At 32.8% G+C, this 23,894-nt stretch overlaps 2 protein-coding genes across 12 annotated transcripts; both read left to right on the top strand.

Moving 5' to 3' along the window:
• LOC106762347 (beclin-1-like protein) lies at window positions 1-7,193 on the top strand. Its single transcript, XM_014646215.2, is given in 11 exon segments — window positions 1-315; window positions 517-854; window positions 947-1,117; window positions 3,031-3,155; window positions 3,331-3,379; window positions 3,812-3,970; window positions 4,881-4,966; window positions 5,543-5,614; window positions 6,032-6,181; window positions 6,825-6,987; window positions 6,989-7,193. Coding segments are annotated over 11 exon segments (1,521 nt in total). The 5' UTR covers window positions 1-164; the 3' UTR covers window positions 7,046-7,193.
• A 4,295-nt stretch (window positions 7,194-11,488) lies between these two features.
• Window positions 11,489-21,227, top strand: LOC106762867 (U6 snRNA phosphodiesterase). 11 transcript variants are annotated; one of them, XM_022781241.1, is made up of 10 exons: window positions 11,489-11,723; window positions 11,925-12,112; window positions 12,424-12,488; window positions 13,595-13,654; window positions 15,825-16,001; window positions 16,292-16,372; window positions 19,387-19,636; window positions 19,728-19,824; window positions 20,333-20,398; window positions 20,816-21,227. In XM_022781241.1, the coding sequence occupies exons 5-10, from the start codon at window positions 15,854-15,856 to the stop codon at window positions 21,008-21,010; spliced, it is 837 nt and encodes a 278-aa protein (XP_022636962.1). In that variant the 5' UTR covers window positions 11,489-11,723; window positions 11,925-12,112; window positions 12,424-12,488; window positions 13,595-13,654; window positions 15,825-15,853; the 3' UTR covers window positions 21,011-21,227. The 11 variants fall into 11 exon arrangements, with proteins under 11 accessions (XP_022636962.1, XP_022636963.1, XP_022636959.1 ...); XM_022781242.1 differs by lacking the exon at window positions 13,595-13,654 and having other exon boundaries at window positions 15,813-16,001; XM_022781238.1 differs by lacking the exon at window positions 11,925-12,112.
• Window positions 21,228-23,894: the final 2,667 nt, after the last annotated feature.

The following is a 23,894-nucleotide window of genomic DNA, read 5'->3' on the forward strand; positions in this document are numbered from 1 at the left end:
GTCGGAATATTCTCACCTTTTTCAGTTGCCTGGATTACTGTCTGTCACCTAAATCACCTCACCCAGGCCCCATATTATCGTTACCCTTTTCTGTTTTCTTTTTTATTATTCTGTAATATAAATCAAGAATCGTCGAATCGGGTTTCAGTGAACGAAAGAAAACGATGAAGAAGGGCGATAATAAGGGTCGGACTCGGACCTTCCCGGTGGATCCGAACGTCCCCCGATGGGTTTGCCAGAACTGCCGCAACCCTCTCTGCATCGTCGGCGTCGATTCTTACGCTGACAAATTCTTCAACGATCCTTCTCGCTCCGGTTCGTTAGGGTTTTATTATTGTTTTGTTAATTTAATTGATTGTCTCTTGTTATTGATCTGGCTGATTTATACAGTTGCTTACGTTGTTGATTTTGAAATAATGTTGGTATCGACATTGGTTTTGAGTGAATTGTGATCATTCATTAGTGAATAGTTGTGCTGTGCTGATTTAATTTTTGACGAAGAGAAAATGAGTGTAGGGATGCAAGGGTCGTCCGTTCATGGTGCCAGCAGTGTGCTGAGTGCAACTAAAATGGACAATTCGTATGTTGTGCTTCCCAAGCAGAGACCCCAGGCTCAGGGAAATGCTCATCGCCCACGTGGTGATGCTGCCGCCGCCGCTGCACAGCCTGGAAAGGCGATGGAAGAGTCGTTTGTGGTTGTGTACAAGTCCGAATCGGGGACGGATGGAGGCGGGGCTCATTCGCCTGGGGCCGGTGCTGATTCTGGTGGCCATTTGCAGCCTCATAACTCTGGGTTTAATTCCACTATTACTGTCCTGACTCGAGCGTTTGAGATTGCCACGACGCAGACCCAGGTTTGTTGACTGAAACACGTAAATATGCAATGTATTTAATGTTTTTTTTGGTTATTGGGTATGATATGTGTGTTTTTTGGGTATGGTTACAGGTTGAACAGCCTTTATGCCTTGATTGCATGAGGATTTTGTCCGATAAACTAGATAAAGAGGTTGAAGATGTGAACAGGGACATTGAATCCTACGAGGCCTGTCTTAAACGATTGGAGGGGGAGGCTAGAGATGTCCTCAGTGAGGCTGATTTTCTTAAGGAGAAACTGAAGGTGCTCATCTGGTTTACCATTTCTAATCTGTGTATTACGTAACTATTTATATAATATTTAAACCATTAGTAGTGTTGACTATGGGGAAACATCCTAGTGTTCATAATCTCTTTGACTAATATCTGAATATCGGGCCAGTTTGCATTTAATGCTATGTTAGTTTGTTATGAGACAGAGGTAGATGGGTAAGGCATGATAAACTTTTTCTTAATGCATAGTAATTAGATAGGGTATTGCAATATCCTATGCCTTTTTCCTTTTTTGCCATACCTTCCAACTCCTGAAGTGGTTTCTTGTCTGCATCAGTGAAGATGCCATTTTCTCTTTTCCTCCTTCAGTGTCTGCTCCTTTTTGGCAGAAGTGCAGCACGAATTGGGGTTTTCGGACATATATAAAAATATGTTTACCAGAGAAAAATAAGTGTATGTATGAATATATTTCTAAAATTATATGCACCACTGCAATATTTTATGCAAAAAACTTGACCATTACAATTTTTTTTTATGATATAAAATTTGTGACCATAAGGATGAATACGAGGACATTTTAAATTCTTAAGAATTAATTTAATTATTGAGAAACTTTTTTTCTGATAAAACCTTTAAAAGACTAATATAATAAAATTTTAATCAAAACTAGTTTAGTATCAAGAATTTGAGTGATTAATGTAATGATTTGTAACATTTGAAATTAACTTGAAAGTTTAATGCAAAATTATGTTGTAGTTTCTTTTAAGTGATTGCAATTTTATAATAAATATAACAAAAAGTAGATTTTGACCTAACTCAATCTTACAAAACTAAGTTGTACATACTTATATATTATAATTTGACAATATTTTTAGTTGATGTGAGATTTCTAAGATCCAGTCTTACATCAAGAACTAGACATATTGAAGGTGAGATTAAATATTTTAGAGTGGTCCGAAAGTAGGTGGCATGATATACTCAACAAATTTTGTTAGGATAGACATTACTACACATTGTTTGTAATTTTTTCTTTCATGAGAGTTTTTCATAACATGTTAAGGTAGATTGTCATTTTGCAAGAGAAAAAATTGGAGTTTGAAGATATCAATGCTACATTTGTCAATTCTAGTGAACAATTGACTTGCATATTCACCAAATCTTTTAGAGGACCAGAGATCAATCATGTTTGCAGTATGTGGGACACATATGACTTATTTGCTCGAGCAGGAAGGGAGAGTGTTATAATTATAGAAATAAGGAGTAGATTCTCTATAATTAAGAATATCTTGGTAATAAATGTATTATTAGGAGCATTTTTTATTTATTCTCGTTCATATATTTATTATTAGAAATTACCAAATCTCCCCTTTTTATTGAATTGATTCCTTTTTTCTCAATATAAGTAAAGCATCCTTGTTGTCTTTTAAATGAAAATTTGGAGATCCTATATCGACTAGAGATATGACTAAATTATAGTATATTAGTGGGTGCAAACATTACCTTGGTTTTTGAGATTGAGTTAGGATTGAGGTCCACTTTCTTAGAAAATGTTAAATATCCTTTTAAAAAGAATCTTGAAAATGGTTCTTGACTTTTAGACGCTTTAAACACTTTGTTTCCCTGACATGGCATCCCTCCTCCCTTTACTTTTTCTTATTTGTCTTCTCTGTTGGAACTACATATATATACTACAACGTAAAGTATATTTATTTATTTTTATTTTGATGGGAGCCCTTTTCAGTTTTGAATCAGGAATGATCATTCAATAACGTTTTTTGAATTTAAAATTTGCAGATGTCTTTTTTTAGTGGAAATATGAAGTTTTGATTGGAAATGTCTTTATCCTAAGAAATAGTGGTTTTATTAAGATGATTTTCTTGATTGTACCATTAAGCTTTCTTCCAAAGCTTAATCAGTGATTTTGTACTTGGTATACCATTCAAGATCGAGGAAGAAGAACAAAGACTTGAAGCAGCAATTGAAGAAACTGAGAGACAAAATGCTGAAATAAATGCTGAACTGAAGGAACTAGAGTTAAAATCAAGTCGCTTTAAAGAATTGGAAGAGAGGTACATTTTTTTTTTTCTGTAGCTTGATGACATGATTTTTCCTGATAAAGCATCATAATCCCAAAATAAAATTTCAAAAATGTAGATAAAATGGTGCTTTTACTTATTTGGTTTATGCTGATGCTTGTGATGCTTGAAATCAATAATTGATTATACTTGTTTAAATGTGTAACAGGTATTGGCATGAGTTCAACAATTTTCAGTTTCAATTAATTTCACATCAGGTTTGTCATTGTCCTGCTGCGCCCTTCACATGCCATCTTGTTGGGAAGTATTGTTCTGTCATATTTCTTTTGTTTTTTATGTCTTATGCTAGTCTGGGAAAGTTCTAAAGGATCATTGTCAAATGACAAAAGTGGCTTCATCTGTTTCAATTAGTAGCTCTACTTCTACTGCTATCTTATTGGTCAAATATGTCACTGATAGCATAGAGGAAATAACATTCATTTTCAAAGGACCATCCTTCATGTATAAAATTTTCTTTCCGACTCTATGTTGTGTTTGTCGTATATTATGTTCTGTGTTAATATAGGTTTCACTTATTTTGATACTCTTGTAGTAAGAGTTTTAAGCATGTTTCAGAAAACTTTGCCTCTTTTTTCTGAAACGTATAACTTCCAAGTCTGGGAAATAAGCACAAATACTTGAATTAACAGGAGGAGAGAGATGCAATCTTGGCGAAGATTGAAGTTTCACAAGCTCATTTAGAATTGTTGAAGCGAACAAATGTGCTCAATGATGCCTTCCCCATTTCTCATGATGGAGAGTTTGGAACAATTAACAACTTTCGACTTGGAAGACTCCCTAAAATTCCAGTACGATTCTTAGCATGCTGTATTTCTGTCTTTTATTACTGTCTCCATTTGTTATTTAGCTAATATGCATACTTGGTTTTCTCTGTAGTAACCGTTGCCTTTGTTAAAGTTTATAATAATTGATAAGCTACCATGAGATATAAGTAAGATAGTGTATAAGTTACTCTCTAAGTCTTTATAATTATTTCTAGGTTTTCTTTGTTTTATGCTGTGCTTTGCTCAGGCTTCTTCTGCAAGTGGAATTTCAAATTCGTATTTTATGTGGTCTTATTTGGTATTAGATTAAGCTTTAGAGACATTTTGGTTATTGAGAAATTTATATTTTTGCATCCACACTCAATCGCATTTATACATATCATCTTAGGTAAAAACTTGTGATCCAAAGTGCTGGTGTTAGCATTCCATTCCAAACTTGGGAATTGTGGTGCATAGTGCTAAAAGGAAAGCCAAATAACATGTATTCACCATAAAATGAATGCAAACAACTGCCATGGCTCCTAGTAGTAGAAAATCTAGAGATTACTGCTAGTACATTATTGCATCTGGATTAATAATTTCTAGGTCTTTAGAAGTTTTGTGGTGGATGTTGATAAGAGCTGCTTTTATTTTTTTAAAAAAATCTTTTAAGGCAAAAAGTTAAATTTCTTTTGCTAACTGTGTTGTGCTTTTGAATCAGACAACTAATATATGGTGTTAATTCTTTCAACTTTGCGGTCATGCAGTCATGTTTTGCTTTGGAATGTTCCTTGATAAAAGTAAATATTGTAGCTGCACGTGTCCTTTCCTCATTTGGTGATTTAGAGATGTTATAATTATTTCTCCTAGAGGATTTATTAATCTTTAAATTCTTTTTTCTTTCTACTTTGAAGTTTTTGATTATGATGTTTACTTTGCTATTATGAATGTGTAGGTTGAATGGGATGAGATAAATGCTGCCTGGGGCCAAGCTTGCCTTTTACTTCATACTATGTGCCAGTATTTCCGGCCGAAGTTTCAGTATCCTTTGTCATTAAGCATATTGGATAAATGTAGTTACTTTTGTAAAATTAGCATAATTCTCTTTTATGTTTGCATGTTTATGCGTGTGCGAGTAGTGATGAATCTAGTTCAGGACTGGAATTTACATTACAGCTATTGAAGCCATCTACTAATTACTGTTTTTTTTTTTTTTTTTTCTCAAGTTCTTCTGAGTGATATCTGCCTGGGCAAAACATCACAAGTGATGATTTTAGGCGGACAAAGACTGTTGTCTTCATAGGCATATATCGTTACTTGCTAATATCTTTTATGAAATTCAAACCAAAATTTCTTAAGTATTGCCTCTTCTTCTGAATTGACACTACCAGGCCATTATAGTCTAGTTTGATTTATGATTATACTTCTTAAGTATTGCCTTTTTTTAATTTCCTCTTGTTATTGTCAGTTTTCATATAATTCAAAGGAATGACTAGTAATAACCCTCTCTGATCAATGGCATCATATGAATCTGTGATTCACATATCAAACTCTCCCAACGGGAATAACATTTTTGTTGATTTGCTGACTTGTAACTCCTAAACTTGTTACCTTTAGATATCGGATAAAGATAATTCCTATGGGTAGCTACCCTCGTATCACAGACACCAATAATAGTACCTTTGAGCTGTAAGTTTTTCGTTGTTCTACACTTGTTGTCATTTGAGTCTGGTTTTCTACTTCAATTGTAAAATATGATTTGATGCTGTCTGAAGTTGAGAACCAAAACCAGTAGTGCAATGTGTGAAGGAAATCAGATCTACCAGCTGATTGATTGGTAGCAATTTCTAAATGTCTGTTGTTAGTTTTATTACTTCTGTTTCTATGTATAAACATTAGGATAAACCTCTACATTGGGATTCTTACACTATTTAAGGTCTTGCCATTTACTTGGCAGTTGGCTCAGACTCTGTATGCGTGATGAGATTGTGGTTGGTGTTATGTATAAAAAGTTGTAAACAAAACAATTTAGTAAACTTTCTGTCTTTAGTTTTGTTCTTAAACTTGGCTACTGAATCATATTGGTAGATGGTATTATGTTACCAGGTTTGGTCCTGTCAACTTGTTCTGGAGTACACGTTATGACAAAGCAATGACATTGTTTTTAGCTTGCCTCAAGGATTTCGCAGACTTTGCCAAGTCTAAGGATCAAGAGAATAACATACCACCTGAGAAATGTTTCAAACTTCCTTATAAGTAAGTACTGAGTATAATATATTCATTCACAGTAGTGTGTTTTATCTTTGGATGCTATGTGAGAATTGGATACAGAAGAATTTTGCTTTGATGCCATCAAACTAAACTCCTTTTGAGTTAAGCATATTATGTCCTTTGGTTAATTGATGGTGGAGAGAGTAGAGAATAGGAGGGCCAGATGTGTAGTTCTACTACCCCTGAGCTTGTCTAATAGAGTAATCTGACTTCAGGCATGATGATTTAAGATCTCGATGAACATGTTGAGTCCTTAGCCATGTCTTAATACCCTGAAAGTGCAAACAGAGAAATAAAAGTGAAGTCTACTAAGTGTCTTTAGTTGTTCTGATGCACATGCAGGCCTTTCCCACTCTCTTGAACAACATAAAATGGATGTAAAATGGTCGGTGATGACCCAAGCCTTACTATGCTCGGTTTGGAATCGAGTTAGTTTTAACAGAACAACATTTGAGCTTTTTAGTATAGTATGATTGATTTTGCTTAATTTACATAGCTCTTCTTTTTCTTTTTTTTTTTTGTAACACAAATGCTCAACAAAGATATCAGGTGAAGATCATCATACATTGACTTTACTTGTTTTCCTGCATTAGTTTGATGTTTGAAAACATTTTTGGGTAATTTGTAGGATTGACAATGACAAAGTGGAAAATTATTCCATCACTCAAAGCTTCAATAAACAGGAAAATTGGACAAAGTCTCTGAAGTACACACTCTGCAATTTGAAATGGGCACTCTATTGGTTTGTAGGAAATACTAATTTCCAACCTCTTTCAGCAATGGTATCTTCACATGCATGCTGAAGTACAGGCCGTAGGGTCCGTGTACATAAAAATACATAGCCTATAATTTAGGCTACATTCACTTGTACATATCCATGCATGATAATGCTACAAAGTCTTTTAGAAGCTATACATACCAACTTTTTGTATCACTATCTTTGTGAGCTTCATTCTCATTGAATAAATCCCCTTTTTATTCAAGGCTGTTTGTGTGATTTTGTTTCTCTTTATTTTGCTTGCCCATTTTCTTATAAAGCAATTAACTTAAAAGTAAGATTGTACATGGAAACTCAAGTTTGTGGGTAGCTATTTGAAGCATAGAAAAATTCATACATAGTACTGAATAAATAAAAGGCTTAATTTCACTTTTGGTCCCATGTTTGGGGGATTATGTTCAATGTTGTCCTATTTTTTTGGTAGCAATAGATCCCACCTTTTCAAAAAATTGTTCAATTGAATCATTTTGCCTTACGGCGTCAAATTTTTAACGGTGATGATGCCCAATATTAACAACGTGGCAAGGTAATGTGATTGCATGGCACTGTGAAGGTACAGAGAAACTGAAGAAACCCTAATTTTCAAATCCAAACCCTAGCCACCCATGGCCGCCGCCACATCCTCGCCAGAACCCAAAATCCGACCACCACAACGCCTCAACCAGTCACCACCACCATGCCGCAAGGTCACCGTTAGGGATGGCAACGGGTCGGGTCGGGCACGAATAGTGTCTACCCGCTACCCGACCCGTCGGATAAAAGTGTACCCGCCACCCGACCCGCTACCCGCCGGGTACTCGCTTAAAAAATACTTGCGGGTATTTTAAAAATCCGCGGGTATTCGCGGATATTTGCAAAAATAAAAAAAATATATGTTTTATATTTTTTAAAATAAAATTTAAATAAAATAACAAAAATATATATATAATATAATATAAATTAAATTAAATATAAATTAAAATTTAGTTTTAATTAGTTTTAGTCTAATAAAATATAATTTTATTTTATTTTTAATTAAATTTAATTAAAAAATATATAATTTAATTTTTTTATTTATTTTTTGCAGGTAGCGGGTACCCGCGGGTCAGATAGTATACTACCCGTACCCTACCCGTTTAGAAGCGGGTATTAAAATACCCGCTACCCGTTACCCACGGGTAGTAAATATCCGCGGGTAGTAACTACTCGTCGCGGGTTTTACCCGCGGATACCCGTGCCCGCGGATTTTTTTGCCATCCCTAGTCACCGTCGCCATTAGCCACCACAAATCCTTCATCATCGCGCACCATCGTTTTTGCCGTGACTACCGTGCCGCCGTCGCACTGCACTGTGAATCAGAGAAATCGCACCGCTAGCAGCCACCTCTCCACAAGCACCGTGACGCCGTCACCACCATTGCAAACCCTTCACCCCACCGTCCAACCTTATGTGAGCAAGCAACAGTTTCGCCGTCGCGGAGAATCCAGAATCGTGTCGCCGTTAAGCTTCGAGCGTCATCCCCTTCGAATCGCAACCATGCTGCAACATCCATGGCTGTTTTCTTCCATCAATCTTCCTCCATTTTCGCAACCTGCATCGAAGCCAGATATGCAAGCACAATTCCGAATTGCAGAAACCCAATTCGTCTTCCACCACCGTGCAACTATCCGCGCAACCATGGCCATCATTCATCATCATCACCGCATCAGAACCTGCAACCAAAACTAGAAACAACCACAGAAATTGGAATCATGGCCATCATTCTTCCTTCTTTCTTTCGTCTTAAGTAAAATTCACTGAACAGTTCCCACATCAAATTACCCAAATCCACATCAAAACCCTGTTTTCTCACACCCAGAATCTTTCTTGGCCTTTTTCTTGAATTCAAGCACAAAGATTGGGTCTTTTTCAGCTCTGGTTGAATCCCCATTGAAGGGCTGGCATCTGGGTGTTAGTCTGCATGCCAGTTTTCGCCCAAGTTTGAAGCTTTTCCCCATTCTGCTGCGACCCAATTGATGGGACTCTAATGGGTTCCTTGAAATCTGGGATCCCATTGAAGAAGGGGAGCTTGTTTGGTACTCAGTTCACTAGAAAAGAGAAGAATCCTTTTTCTCACAGGTTCAGATCGAGCTTTTTGAGGTTGCTCTTTAAGAAGCTCGATTACTTGCAATGGATTTGTACGGTGGTGGTGTTTCTGTGCTTGGTTGTTGTGTTCCAAATGTTTCTGCCAGGGTCGATTGTGGAAAACTCCGGTGAAGAGTGATGGCTGATGGCATTCACGTTAGTGGAGGTGGAAGATGACTGATCTGTCAAGAATTTTTTTTTTTAAATTCAAAATTCACATAAGTGCCACGTAGAGACAACTCAGTATGTTTTGTCCAAGGTGTAGGTTCTACCGTTAAATATTTGACGCCGTAAGGCAAAATGACTCAATTGAACGATTTTTTCAAAAGGTGGGATCTATTGCTACAAAAAAAAAAAGGTAGGACCACATTGAACACAACCCCCCAACCCAACACATGGGACCAAAAGTGGAATTAAGCCTAAATAAAATGCATTATTTATAATGATAATATATTAAACACTATAGTTAATATAAAAAATCTCGGTAAACCCAACTCATGTTAAGTTAATTATTTTCTAGATCTGTCAAAATAAACCTGTGGACTAACTTGGTTTACCACGAGTTTGGATTGGGTTGAGTTTGAAAAATTTATATTTTTTATGCGGGTCAGATTTAAACTTGGTTCATTTAAATCTAATTCATGGGGTTGAACTTATAGTGGGCGATTCACCAACTTACCTACTTAATTTTATTTTATTAAAATTTAATTTTAATTTTATGAAAAGATATTTATTATTATTTTTTTGTTTGAAAAATTTATTTAAGTTTTCTAGTTTTAAAATTAATTAAACATTTATGTTGAGAGCGAAATTTGTTTAGATTTAAATTATAAAAAGTTTTTAATTTTTTTTTTTAAAAAATTGTAATTAAGTGAGCTGGTGAGTTAATTTGTTTATTCAGAAACTTGTGGTAGGTCGGATCGAGTTCGAATTTTTCTGACTTTGATAATAAATAAACAGTTTAAGGTCAGATCGAGTTCGAATTTTTCTGACTTACTAATAAATAAGTAGGTTACCTGTTTTGACATCGGACCAAGTTACCAGTTTTGACAATTCTATTATTTTTGCAGTTTTTTTTTGAACGAAGTAACACATACATTTAAAGTTGATATACCCAATTAAATAAATGCTGCTATTACATGTAGTTATGAATTATACATCATTTTGTAATTTCTGAATACTTATTTTTTTAATTTTGTCTTAATACATAATTCAATTTCTCGTAGTAATACAAGATTAGACAGATTTTTTTTTTCAAAGGTAATAAATTGAAATTGAAAATTAGTTTACTACTTTAGGAAGTCATTTAAAGTTTAGTAAATATTCGTTGGTCAACGGATTTGATTTCTTTTCATAATTGAAAAACTAACATTTTTGTAATTAAAAATTTTCATTTGAAAAAAAATATTAAATATTAAAAACCGAAATATTTTTCAAATGTAGATATTGTTTATCAAATATCATCAATAATATTTATTAACATTATTTTCATTTTTTAAAATTTAAAATAATTTAATTTTCCTAAAAATAACATGTTAAGACAAATTGAATAAATGAGCCTTTCAGAAGAAAATATTAGAACTACTATCATGCAAACGTTCAAAAATAGTTTTACAGTATAAAAAGTTAACATTAGTATAATATTTATATTTAATATCTCATGAAGTCTTTTTTAAACATTGCCTTGGGTGATTGAAATAAATAATAACAGAGATAGAACAAATTTACTTTTGTGCTTAAGAAATCAGCGCAAATAGTAAATATAGATCTTATTAAATATATTCTTTTAAGATGAAAAAAAATATGATAAGATAGTACATAATAAGAAAAACAAATTAATGCAAGTTATAAAGAATCAATATTGGAGATGGAAATCCCTTTCTGCCCCTTAGTGCATTTTCCACTTCTCATATATAAAACTATCAACTTGACCTATGGTTGATGTACAAGCTTAACTTACCCTTAAATAAATTCTTTTGAAGAGGTGAAAAAAAAAAAAAATACCACGATATCTTAATAATTTTTTGATAATAAATTATGTATCACAATTTTATTTTTAAAATAAATTATTACACACTGTTACATAAATGATTAAAAAAGTTTTAAAAAAATTGTCAAAAATATATTTTTAAAAAAATATATTTCAACTCCCAAAACTCCATATCAAATATCAATCAATTAGAATTAAAATTAAGATAAAGATAAATTTAACTCTACTAAAACACTTTAGTTAATTTTAAAAGCAATACTTTCAGACAAAAATTTCATTACAGTGATAAAAATTAAAAGTAATTTTATTATATACCTATAAAATTATAAAATTACTAAAATATAATATTCTTTTACATACAACCGTTTAGTAATTTTAATATAAATTTAGAAACCATTTTTTTTTTCATCATAGATATTTTCTATTATAGTAAAGGAGCGCTACAGGATGCATATGTTCCAGTATTGTGCACAGTTATTTCCGTCTCACCATACACTGCACTCTCGCTCACACTAAATCTGAGTTGCTCCAGTAAATCACCCTCTAAATTAATCCCAACCCGAAAAGTGTAGTTTGTTCGATTCCCTTAAGCTCTCCGAGATCGTACCCCTGAGCTCGATGTGATCATCAAGGTCGTCATGACCATTTGTTCCTATGTAAATTCATTTTACATGTTAATTTTCTAAGTATTTGTTCACTTGATGCTGAATTTGAAAATTTTGGTTATTTGGACTTGTTTCTGTGAGGATACTGGGTCTTGTGAGGCTATATTGGTTTAAGGAATTAGGAACTTGAAGTTAGGCAGTGATTTTTAAATGTTTGAATTTTTTAATAATTTTTGGTTTCTCATTTGACAGCATTATATGCTTCTACTTGAATCCCTCCAAGTGGATTGAAAAATATATTGGACATGTATTATTTATTTATACACGGGAGAAAAATGGAGGAGAGGAAAGAGTATCCAGAGTTAGGAACAATTGGTGGTGATGCCTTGGCCTCTTCAGTGGACTTATTACTGCTTCAATTAGTTCCCATTAACCTATATGTTGTGTTTTCTTTACTTTGGTCCTTCTTATTTTATGCTATTGGTGTTAATTAATTTTTTCTACATTTTTCTGCAATCAGATGTTGATTATTGTTTTGGTTGAACATTTTAGTCTAATCTCAGTTCTGCATTTAGTTACTTGATTTGGTTGTGTTTTTTTTTTTCTTTTATAATTCTGCCCTAGTATTGGCTTATGCCTTGTTGTTGGCTTATTATCTAGACTTTGCTACGATGCCTTATGTATACTTAATGTACAATTTTCTTAAGCTGAGATGTAAATAATGTTGTAAATATCTGGTCTTTTTCTGCAGAAGCTTGATGATTTGATCCCACCAATCCATAGCTTTTAATTTCAAATCCTTTGTGTAGTAAAAGGGTAAGTTTCTTTCTTACAATTCTTTAACTGTTTGTTCATAATTAGAATGCATACCCAGCTTCAGTGTAACAATAGAGGGCTATGATTTGATTGAAATATCATGATAGGTGTAAGATCAAAATAAAGCATACGGGTAGCAAATATAATTATCCCAGTAGTCAAAATATAACCCGTTATTTGTTTTGTAGATAAAATAATAAAACAGGACTTGTGTGCCGAGTTTGGAATCAACGAGTTTAAATAACATTGAGCTTTATTAAAGGGTGTGAGTTTGTATTTATTGACCCCGTAAATTTGTGTCTTGGGTTCTGGTTATGCTTTGGATAGAAAAGATACGCATCTAGAGTAATAAAGAAAAAGCAATATGACCTTGTTCTCAACCATTTTGATGTGTCTACAACAGATCTATTTATATAGGCACTAGGATTTAGGGTTATTAGTCATATGCTTCTCACAATCATATTTATCTAGGAAATCTGTATTGAAAGTTCTACATCGGTTAAAGATAAGACCAATTTATAATATATATGCAGATGCAAATCTCACCTTACAAGTCGGTTTTGTAGGTTAAGTTAGGTTTTGTTAGAATAATCATTAAGTCTACCTATGCTAGTATAGCTAGTAGGGCCTAAAGTAGGGAGTAGTGTGTTGGATTATCTATAATCATTGTACCTAGCAGTCTAGGACAATCCCTTCACCTTCCATCTCTCTATTGTATCAAATCTTTATCTATATAAATAATAGAACATGAGAAGGGTCTTTCAAGCCCTTTAGAAATATATTTCTCTGTTTTAATCTCAACAGATTTAAAGTCCACTTTTTAATATGGTATCAAAACCATTATTAGAGTCTATTCTAACAAGATTTGTTGTTTGTTGGACTTGTTCCACTTGCTATCAGATCACCCATTAATATCAAGTCCTACACTTGAGATGTATATACCTCAACATGAGGGGTGTGATAGAAGTCTCACATCGACTAGAGATAAAACTAATTTATAGTATATATGTAAGTGTAAACCTAATCTCATAAATCGGTTTTGTGAGGCTGAGTTAGACTTAAAGTCCATTTCTTAACAATTTGATTTGAGCTATCTATTTCACTAGTCACAGGATCTTCTTAATCATTGAACTAGGCAGGATACACCTTTATCCCCTATATATCAGGTTAGTGTATTATTAGTCTTCTTTAGATTTCTGTTAGTTTAAGGTTTATAGATCCTCCATTTATGTCTATTCTTCTAATCTTGATTTAGATATTTTGGACATTTTGATCAAGGATTTCCTGGAACCCTAGTTCTCAACTTCCTGTTTATTGTAAACTGAACTTCAATTTAACTCTTATAGTGGTTGGTAATATTCCATTCTATGTTTTATCATTATATATTCTTTCTCATTCAATTTCTTTGTTAGATGTTTTGTCCCTTTGAAATGACTACAAAATGTTGTTGTCTTTAACCATGATTGTTTTGTTTATTCCCGTGCTCAACCTATTGTTTGTTGTAGTTTACATTTGTTTGTCCATAAGACTTTGCTCATGATTTTAAATTAGAGGATCCCTTTCAGTGAAACTTTTAACAGTTTGCAGTTTTTTTCTTAGTACTGCATGCCCAACAGTTCGTTGTGGAAGTTTAAAATCTCTAAAAATGTAAACGTAAACACAAATAATATCCTCTATTTTGGTAGTGTGGCCATTTTCACTTTCTCAGGATACGAAGGGTGTTTATACATCCCAAGCTGTGTAAATTTTAAATTGTTATGTAAAAGGTTACCTACAAGCAATAGGGTGAGCCAGCAATTAATTTTTGCGTCCAATTCCAAGAAGTATGTATATTATGAGTGAAAACCGAGTTGCATATATTTAACAGAACAAACAGTTGAGAATATCTAGTTTGGCAATTACCTTTGTCAGTCCATGCAATGTCCGTATAAGGTCAAAGTAGGGATCAAAATATGAAAGACCATGTTTAAAAGAATAAATGGATGAAAAACGAACGCATGAAGAACTAACTCACTATGTTCAATCTTCATTGAAATTTGAGAATTGCAAGGCTGTAAGTTTGAATGATGAATCTTGTCCATGATTAATAGTGAAGGGGCTAATGTGGAATTGAGTTTTGGAACTTTTTCTTCAAATGTATGAGATAAGGTGTCTAATATTTGAAAAAAGGCTAGTTGATGAAAGGAGTATTAAAATCCACAGGTGTTCCAAAAATAAAATAAATTCACTTAAAAGATGCACAGATCTCACCAACTTACAGAAATGGTTTAAAGGCACGGTGAGCTGCAAATGCACTCAATATTCTATTTTCAGTTTCAGGGATAGGGGTTACTCTAAAGAATTCGTGATTAGGTCTTTAGTTTTGTCTATGTATGAAATATTACTTTTCAGGCTTTGTCTTCATGAAGAAGTTTTAAGTTGGGTCCAGTTTGAATATTTCATCATAAGTGGTGTACTTAGCCAAACAGACTCGGTGAATAGAGAGATTATTTTCAGAGAATCCTTAGCCACCAGAATTGGTTCTTTTTTCTCTTGGGGACATTCTGTCTTCTTTCCCTTTCCATCTCATCTACTATGATTCTAATTTATTTTCAGATAAGAAATCTGTTTGCTCGACTGATAAGTTTCCTAACATCTTAAAAGACTTTGTTGTACAAATTTTTCCAGCTCTCATCAATTCTGAACTACCATTATCCTATGATTTGTCTCATTATAATTGTCCTAAAAATTCTACCTTTAGTGACAGTTTTGTAATCTCCTTCTAGTGCTTAATCAAACTTTGATTTGTCTCATTCTAATAGTTATATTTTAACTTTTGTTTTGAACGTGGCAATGGTTGGTTTATGCATTGCCATGGCATTTGTACAAAAAAAATGCTCGTAACATGTATATATTGTATGTACAGTTTCTCAAATCTGATGTGACACTGTTCTTTTATGACCATATGGGAATGATTTATGGTGAAACTTGCTTAGTGTTTTTGTTTCATCAAAAACGGTGTGCCTTGCTTAATGATTTTCACTTGAGCATTACCAGTAGAAGGTAATGAAATCTCATGCCAAGTCCTGTATGTGCAATCCTTTAAAAAATTTATTTTGCAATCTCATTTAGTATACAACTACCGTGGATTTATCATTACAAATTTCAAAGAATAAGTACATAAAGGACTAAGATGCAACTTAAATGGGGGAGCAATCCATTTTTGTATCTTAAAATTGAGCTATACAATTGCATAGAAACACGAAAAGGGATTGCTTATTAAAGATTTTTATCATTCTTTGATTATCATATTTGTTTTATAAGAGTTACCATAACTTTTATCAGTTTCATGTGCAGATCTTCGTATGTTATAAAGTTTAGAGTAAATGGAGGCATTGAAATCATGTTATGGTGATGGATCTTCTGATTCAGATTCGGAAGCTGCACCTTCAGCTCCAACCTCTGCTCCCCCAACAGTATTCACACCATTGCCACCACCTCCTATATCTCTCCTTGACCCGACAACATTTCTTGGTATTATAGGTTTTAAGCTGATTTTATTTACTCATTACTAGAATGAAAAAAGAGAATGAAGCTTTTATCTTGTTGGATAGGTTTAGGCGATCCAATAGGGAACAATAAGAATTGCAAATTTTACCAACCTCAAAATCTTAGTTGATGTTACAATTTTTTTTCTGAATTCATAAACTCATTTCTTATGATGGAAGTTTCATTATAACCAACTTTATTTCTTATTATTTGGTAGTATGCTTTGTTTCTTTTTTAGACAACTATTCATGGTTTTTAAGGTAAATGTTCTTTAGATCTGCAGACAGGTCAGACAACAAGAGTTAGGAGCTTCCCTCACGTTGATGGTAACTATGCCTTACATGTTTACATACCAAGTAAGTTAATTGTGATCTTTGAAAGAATTTGTCTTTGTAAACATATCTTTATATGTTTTCACGTGATGGTTTTTCTGCTGTGGTGATTTTTAATGAATTTACCCTATGCATTTGTCTGTGCACATTAGAATGCCTCACAGGGCTATTACTTTCTAAGTGTAACATCTAACCCCAACAATGGAGAGATTAGGTACTCGTTGCCATGAGAAGCATCAAAATCTAAAAGGAAACGAAGAATCCTAAAAACATGAGCTAGGAGAGTTCTGAACAATGGAATAGTGTAATCTCATGAGTTTGAGCACTTTGACCACTGCCAAACATTGCTCAGCAAAATTTCTTTGTTGAACAACTTTTCTAATTTTACACACTGTCCATTGTTGAATGAATCTTTGAGAAGTTTACGTGCTAGTCCAGTTTCATTCGGCAACAGAAGTTTGTTGAGCAATTCTTCAAAAATCATCTTAGCTTCTTTTATCTCTTTTGTCTTGGGTTGATACCTTCGTCTTTTTCCTCCTTCCAAAAAAACTCTCCAATCCTCATATGTAGCCTTTGAAGCCACATAATTTTAATATTACTAAGTGTATATGCAAGAATTGAATGAAGTTTTGGAAAAAAACATAGCTCTAGACCGAAAACAATCATTAAAATTCTTGAAAAATAAATCACAATTAAAACCAAATTGATCTATTATCAAATTCTCCTAGACATAGAGCCTTGCTTATCCCCAAACAAAAGGTAAATTCTAACTAAGAGCAAAAATAAAAGTAGAAAATGTAACTTACAAGACTCATAAGGACACTTGTACTACTATCTACAGTCATACTATGCTTTCTTATGTATAATCCCACATTCAATTTCAGCTAGGGTGTATACAACAAGAAACCATAATAAGGATGTAAATTTATGTTATCATTGGAATTATAAGTCATGACAATCCTTCAATAGTAAATCACATGGCTATACATCTCACTCTGTGTTTCTCTCTTCAGTTCAAGTGTATAATGTGAGTTTATCAGTTGAACCATGTAAGGAAATAAAAAATCACTTTATTAATGAAAATGACACCAATTACATTCTCATAATCTCTATTTGTAATAATCAAATTCTTTAAAATAAAGAAATATAAATATGTTAAATGAAATAGGAAGATTGGAAAGTTGTTTTTTCCTATTTACTATGGAGATATTGAGGATATTTTTATTCTAATAATATGCTATTTCCAACACATGATAGTTCATGAACTAAACCATTATGAGACAAAAATGTGGAGAATTGATGATTCACATATTCTATAACATTATCATACCTAATTCTTTTGGTGCTTTTTCCAAATAGATTTTGTACAAGATGAAAAAAATTAACACATTTGAAAGACCTCAAATTTACTTTTCATAATGTCCATGTGACATGTGTACAATTTCAATATAACAAACCATTATGCTCCACAAATAAAGTAGGCCCCAAACATTAAAGGGAATTAGGTCAAATGGGAACTCATACTCAAACCGTAGCCAAATGACATATCATCACCCCTTGGAATGGGCACAGGTCCTGATAACCATGTCTGCGGCAGTGGCTACAAGTGGACTCGTGCCAATATTGGTTGTGGCAAGTGATAGTGTATGACAACTTTGCTTACAACACAAATTTCAGCATTGTATTGCCGGTGTCGGACAAACCATTGACGTTAATGATGATGGTGAACAACTGTCGTGAAAACTATTAATGTGATAGTTAAAGTTGCGCTCCCAAGATTGAGATATTTGATAACAACTTGAACCATGTAACGAAATGAAAATCATATTTTATCGATAACAATCACAGCAATTATGTTATCATAATCTTTGTTTGTAATCAAATTCTTTAAAATAAGGAAATAAAAATATGCTGAAATGAATAAGAGGATTCTAAAGATATTTTGCTTAAGCACTCACTTATATATTGTAATTAGGCCATATTTATAGTCGATTTGGGATTTTCAACTCATTCTTTTATGTCAAGGATTGGACACCTCGAGCATAGGATTGAATATTTCTGGATGGTCTTATAATAGGTGGTACAATAGGTCCAACAAACTTTGCTAGTATATGCTTTGGTGCCATCTTAGAAAGTGGATTTTAAACTAAACTTAACCTTACATCCACTTATTGTAATTTGGTTATATATCTAATCAATATGAGATTTCCTACAATAGCTTAATTGTCCTTGTGAGTCTCACCGGTTACCTTTTCTCCTTTTAATTTTTCTCTTAATTAAAATTTACTTTTTTCTTGGGGATAAACAAAGGTTGAGTTTGGGAGAATTTGTTAACAACTCAGATTTGGCTTTGATGTTAATTTATTTTTCAGGAGTCGTTATATTTCTTTTATATTGTGATAATTGCTCTAAATAGAAAAAAAGCCATAGTAAAGTAAATCCTGAAAATTAAATCACAAGTAAAGTCAAATTAAGCTATTATCATACATTCTCATACAAAGATGATTTCCTTGTAGTTGCACAAGATATCTATGCCTCCAAATTCTGAGTCCTTTTCGGTTTAGATGTCCTTGTGCCCTGTGATGCATCTGCAACAAGCACAGAGCAAGGTGCACTTGGTCTGGCATTTCAAAGCACTTGTTGGAGCATATTGTGAATGAATGTTCTCGTATGAACAGACACCTTCACTATAACAAGGTCCTGCGTAGGTCAAGCAACTGGTCTGTTGTCTATGTCTGAACTTTCTGCCCTTGATTCCTGGGAATTTCTCGTGTTAGAAACAGGATCACCTACACGATGTAGTTGTAAAAGTGATATCCTTAAAATTGAAAGGGGCATTCTAAGTTTCAGTTATGATTGTCGTTCCTAGAATTTAGATCAAGTTCAACTACCACATGCAAGGCTATTTTATATTTTATTTTTCCCTTACCAGTACCTTGTTGATTTCTTCATATATTTTTAATAGACTTCACCATGCTAGTAAATTTGTTCAAAAGCTTTTCATGATAAATCATACAATGTGCAGCTTTTGTTTACAGTTAACATTTCTTCTCCGTCGAAGAAAGAACTATCTGCTTTCTTGAAAAAAGTGTCATCTCGGGTGCCAAATCTTAATGTTGTTGACGCTGATGTCCCATTAAACATCCTGTGCCAACATGATGAGAAGCTCGAACAAGTTGCCTTAGGAAGAGAATTTCACATAAGTTTGGGAAGAACGGTTCCAATACGAGTGCACCAGATTGACTCAGTGATCTCAATGCTCAAACAGAAGCTTCACATCCAACGCCAGTCAGTTTTATTTCTTCTATTCTTCACTTGTGAAAATGGAACAGTTTTTTTCTTTTCCACCTATTTTCCTCATTGTTTCCCTTTGAAGTAGGTATTGGATAGACTTTAACAAGTGGGAGGTCTTTATTAATGATGATCACACACGCACCTTTCTCTCGGTAGAAGTTGTTCAAAGAGGGTTAATAGAGGTATGATTTGTGGCCTTACATTTTCCTTTTGCATGCCCCTGTTACTTGTTTTACTCTTAAATCATACCCCATTTGGAATTATGTGTTGCACTTGTTGCTTAAATGTGATTGTTAGTGGCTTAATATTTGTACCTTGGTTTGTTTCCTATAAAGCTGCTGATTTAGAAGATGTTAATGGAAATCATGTCATTCGTAATATAACTATATAGGAAGTTTGGAATATTGCATTTGAAACTGAACAAATCATTTGGGTGACATGAAAAACTAAATTAAATAAAGATGGAAATGTAAATTCTCGAAACTCAGTTCATTCTTTTTATCTTGCATAGGAAGTTGCATATATATATAATTGGGAAAAGACTAGAGATGGGATGTGAAAATCTGGAAAATATAATTGATATGTGAAAAGACTACTAATTTCTCACTGTTTAATCTTATGCCAATTCCTTCCCTCCTTCTAGTTTATCAATTAATATGAAATATATTTTTTCTTTAAAATAAATTGCAGATTACAAAGCAAATTGAAGCAGTCAATACAATTTACAGGCTTCATAATCTTCCTGAGTTTTACAAGGTGAGTAGTTTTGTTGAGTAATGCCGCCACCCTAACCACTGCATCATAACTACTGTCTTATCCCCATTTTTTACCTTTCTAGGCAAATTCAAAACTGTAATTAAATAAATGGACAAAAAATTTCAAAATTACAGATATAGACAAGTCATACAATCTCCACACAATTTTAAATGAAAAAGTTGTACAGGGATGGACGATTTCAGTTTTGACAAACGTGTGGAAGTGTACAATTTTACCTTTTAACATATGTCAGAACTTAAGTCGTAAACTCCCTGCATGACTTCTTCATTTGAAGTTGTGTGGAGGCTACACTTCCTCCATTCATGTAATTGCAGTTTTCAATTTGTCTAGAAACAAAAAAAAAACATCTTATCTCTGTTTCTATTATGGTATTTGAACTTGAACTATACTTTACAGGATCCACGTCCGCACATATCCTTGGCATGGTCACTGGGTGACATTGCCCATTCACTGAAGAAAGTTGTGGACGAGGAAATGAAGTACGCTGGGGGAAAATCTTTCAAAAGTATTTTTAGCTGTAAATTCAAAGGTATTGAATGTAAGATTGGCAAGAAAGCATATGCAATATGCAAAATTCCCGATGGACAATAATAATTCGTGCTTTCTAAAGAAAATGTTTCCTATAATGTTGGGTTTTCTTTGTTTGGTGGCAATGTGATCATGAATAGATTACCAGGTAGATGTGAATGTGTAACATAACATCGTTATTTATTCCTTGTGAGTTGTAGACTAAACCAAATGCTTGTAGGAGTTCATCAGAGCTTTGTAGAGATTTCTTCGTGAAATATTATCATTATTGAAATATTCAGAGACGAGATGCATGCTCACTTTTCTTCCATTGCATTGTTGTATATTTTTTTATTAAAATAAAATAAAAAATAAAAAATTACATCGTTTGAAAAGAAAAGAATGCCATTAAAAAAGGTGAGTAATTGTTAAGGATACGGCAATTACTTTTTACACCCTGTTATTTCTTCTTCCTCTACATCCCAGAATGTGTAAAGATAAAATTAAAGTAAATGGCTATTATTTTCTGCATCGCCATGATTACTAGCTGTGTCCTGAGAATTACCAACTGCACCTCCACAATAATAAGAAAAGACTCATTTTGAAAAATTTGTTGAGGTGCACCTAGATATTGTGGGAGCGCAGAAAGTAAACTCCCAACTAAATTTGTATACATAGCCCAATATCTCATCCTATCTACACCCTCGTCTCTTTGCCTATTATTAGCTTGCTTGGTTTGGTTCACAAATATCTTAATTAATATGAAAATTATAATAAAAGAAAAAAAGAATTAAAATAAATAGTGTAATGTGGGACCCCAACCACAAGTTTCCTTTAATATATAAAAATAGTCTGTCATTATTTTTAGGTTTTGAATATAATTTGAGTGATGAGCTTAAATTTTTTTGATTGAATTTTGTATATAGCATGTTAGAAGATAAATGATTGCAAAAATAATTATTAGAATATCAATTAGGGTATTTCATTGATATATTCAAAATATTGTTCTTATTCTTGCAGAATTGAAAAAAAAAGGGAGAAAACGTGAGTACTTGACCAACTTTTCATAATTTTTTTTTTCTAATTTTAAAGAACTAATTACAACGTTTTGCAGTGAGATTATAGACTAGTAAATACTACACAATCGGATTAAGCTAAAAAAAAATTATCTCTAACTTTCAAAATATTGGTTATAACTAAAATTAGTTAATCTTTAATATTTGTTATTAAGTACAATTAATTATTAACAATAATTAAATCTTTAAATTAATAACAAAAATCTGTTTTAAAAAGTATTATAAATAATGTTATCATAAATTTACTAATAATATAATAGTTACTAATAATAATAACAAATTATAAAATTCTTAAAATTAATAAAAATACACTTACTAACATTAATTTAAACCGACACTAAAATTGTCGTTATCGATTCATGTTATTTAAATTAAATAAATAATTAAAATTTGAAATACTAACTTGTTAAATTTATATTAATATATTTTAAAATTATTTAAAATTTAGTTAGATAACATTTAAAAAAATTAGAAAGCCTGTAAAGACCTATAAATTTGATTTTAGAAATGACAGTTATTTAAAAATAGTGAAACTCGATTATTTTAATATTAAACAGTTTTAATATAATAGTTTTGTTATAAACGAGTTTTTAAAACACATATTTATAAAAATCACTTTTCTAGAGTCCTCTGTCTTTTCACTAAGAGTTTTCATCATCTATTCATTTGATTGAAGAACTGAGACTGTAAGATTGATCTTAGTAACGAGCTTCAATTTGGACCAATTAGCTTCTTTGTTTGAGTAAGTTGAGTTTCAATCTTTTTTTTTTTTTTTATGTTTTCTTGTACCAGTTGCATGTAGTCTTCGTTCAACTTGCATTTGTCTTTTGAGTCTTCAAGTTGAGTCTTCCTTGATCGTGTTTCTGTTGTTCATAGGAGCAGATAGAATTTTTTGAGCTTTTGGTATTGTTTTAGGACCCTATAACTTTTTGGTCATTTGTCATGTAAGGGGAGCTAGTTACTTTGATTTTAGTTGATAAGCAAGTTTTGATTAATGCTTGTATGCTTATATGCATGGCAGTTGGATTGTGTAATTGAGTTGTTTAATGAGATATGACCTGTTGAGTTATAATGTGATTGAAACTCTTCTATGATTGAATGATTGAGTTTGTATTTGGAGTGAATTGTATTATTGAAATGCTTATGATCTGAGAATTAGTTGGTTTGAACATCTGTGGTTGGTGTGAGATTGGTTTTGTAGGGCTGAAATAACATAAATCTGAAGAATTTTATTCTGTAAAATTATGCAGACTCATTGAATAAGCATATACTCGTTGTGCGAAGTCAAAGTCAGAGAGTTCACTGGCTTTTTAGTCTTTGGACGAGAATATACTCGCTAGGCGACTTTGAGGAGAATTTAAGTTTCTAAGTTCCAATTGTTTTTCTCGTTGAGCGAGCATATTTTGTTGAGCAAGTGTGTTGTCTGGCACTACTAGTTGAATAAGTAGATCTGATGGCTGAGTGAGAGTGCTTTCATTGAGTGAGAGTGCTTTCATTAAGCGAGAAGATCTGACAGCTGAGCAAATGGACTTTGGTGAGCGAGTAGATCTGGTGGCTAAACGAAAATACTAGAATTTTAACTAAGTTTTCATATATCTCTTATGATGTGTTTAATGAATGTGATTATGTGAATGTTAAAAACAATTATTGGTCTATAATATGATTAAGAGTATGTATGACATTTATTCATGTATGATAATATGATGACTAGTTTGTGATATGTAATTGAGAGTGGTTGGAATTGGTTGTGATGTTGTTAGTGTGTGCTTTGACATGTGAGGATTTTGAAAGTAGGTATCATGATATACTACCAACCATTCAACTCATATAAAGATGAATGAGATGAGGGAAAGAATGACAAGAGATCTTTATCTTGAACTTTTGGTCTCAGG

Source organism: Vigna radiata, chromosome 5, assembly GCF_000741045.1.
Source record: "Vigna radiata var. radiata cultivar VC1973A chromosome 5, Vradiata_ver6, whole genome shotgun sequence".
NCBI classification, from domain to species: Eukaryota; Viridiplantae; Streptophyta; class Magnoliopsida; order Fabales; family Fabaceae; genus Vigna; species Vigna radiata.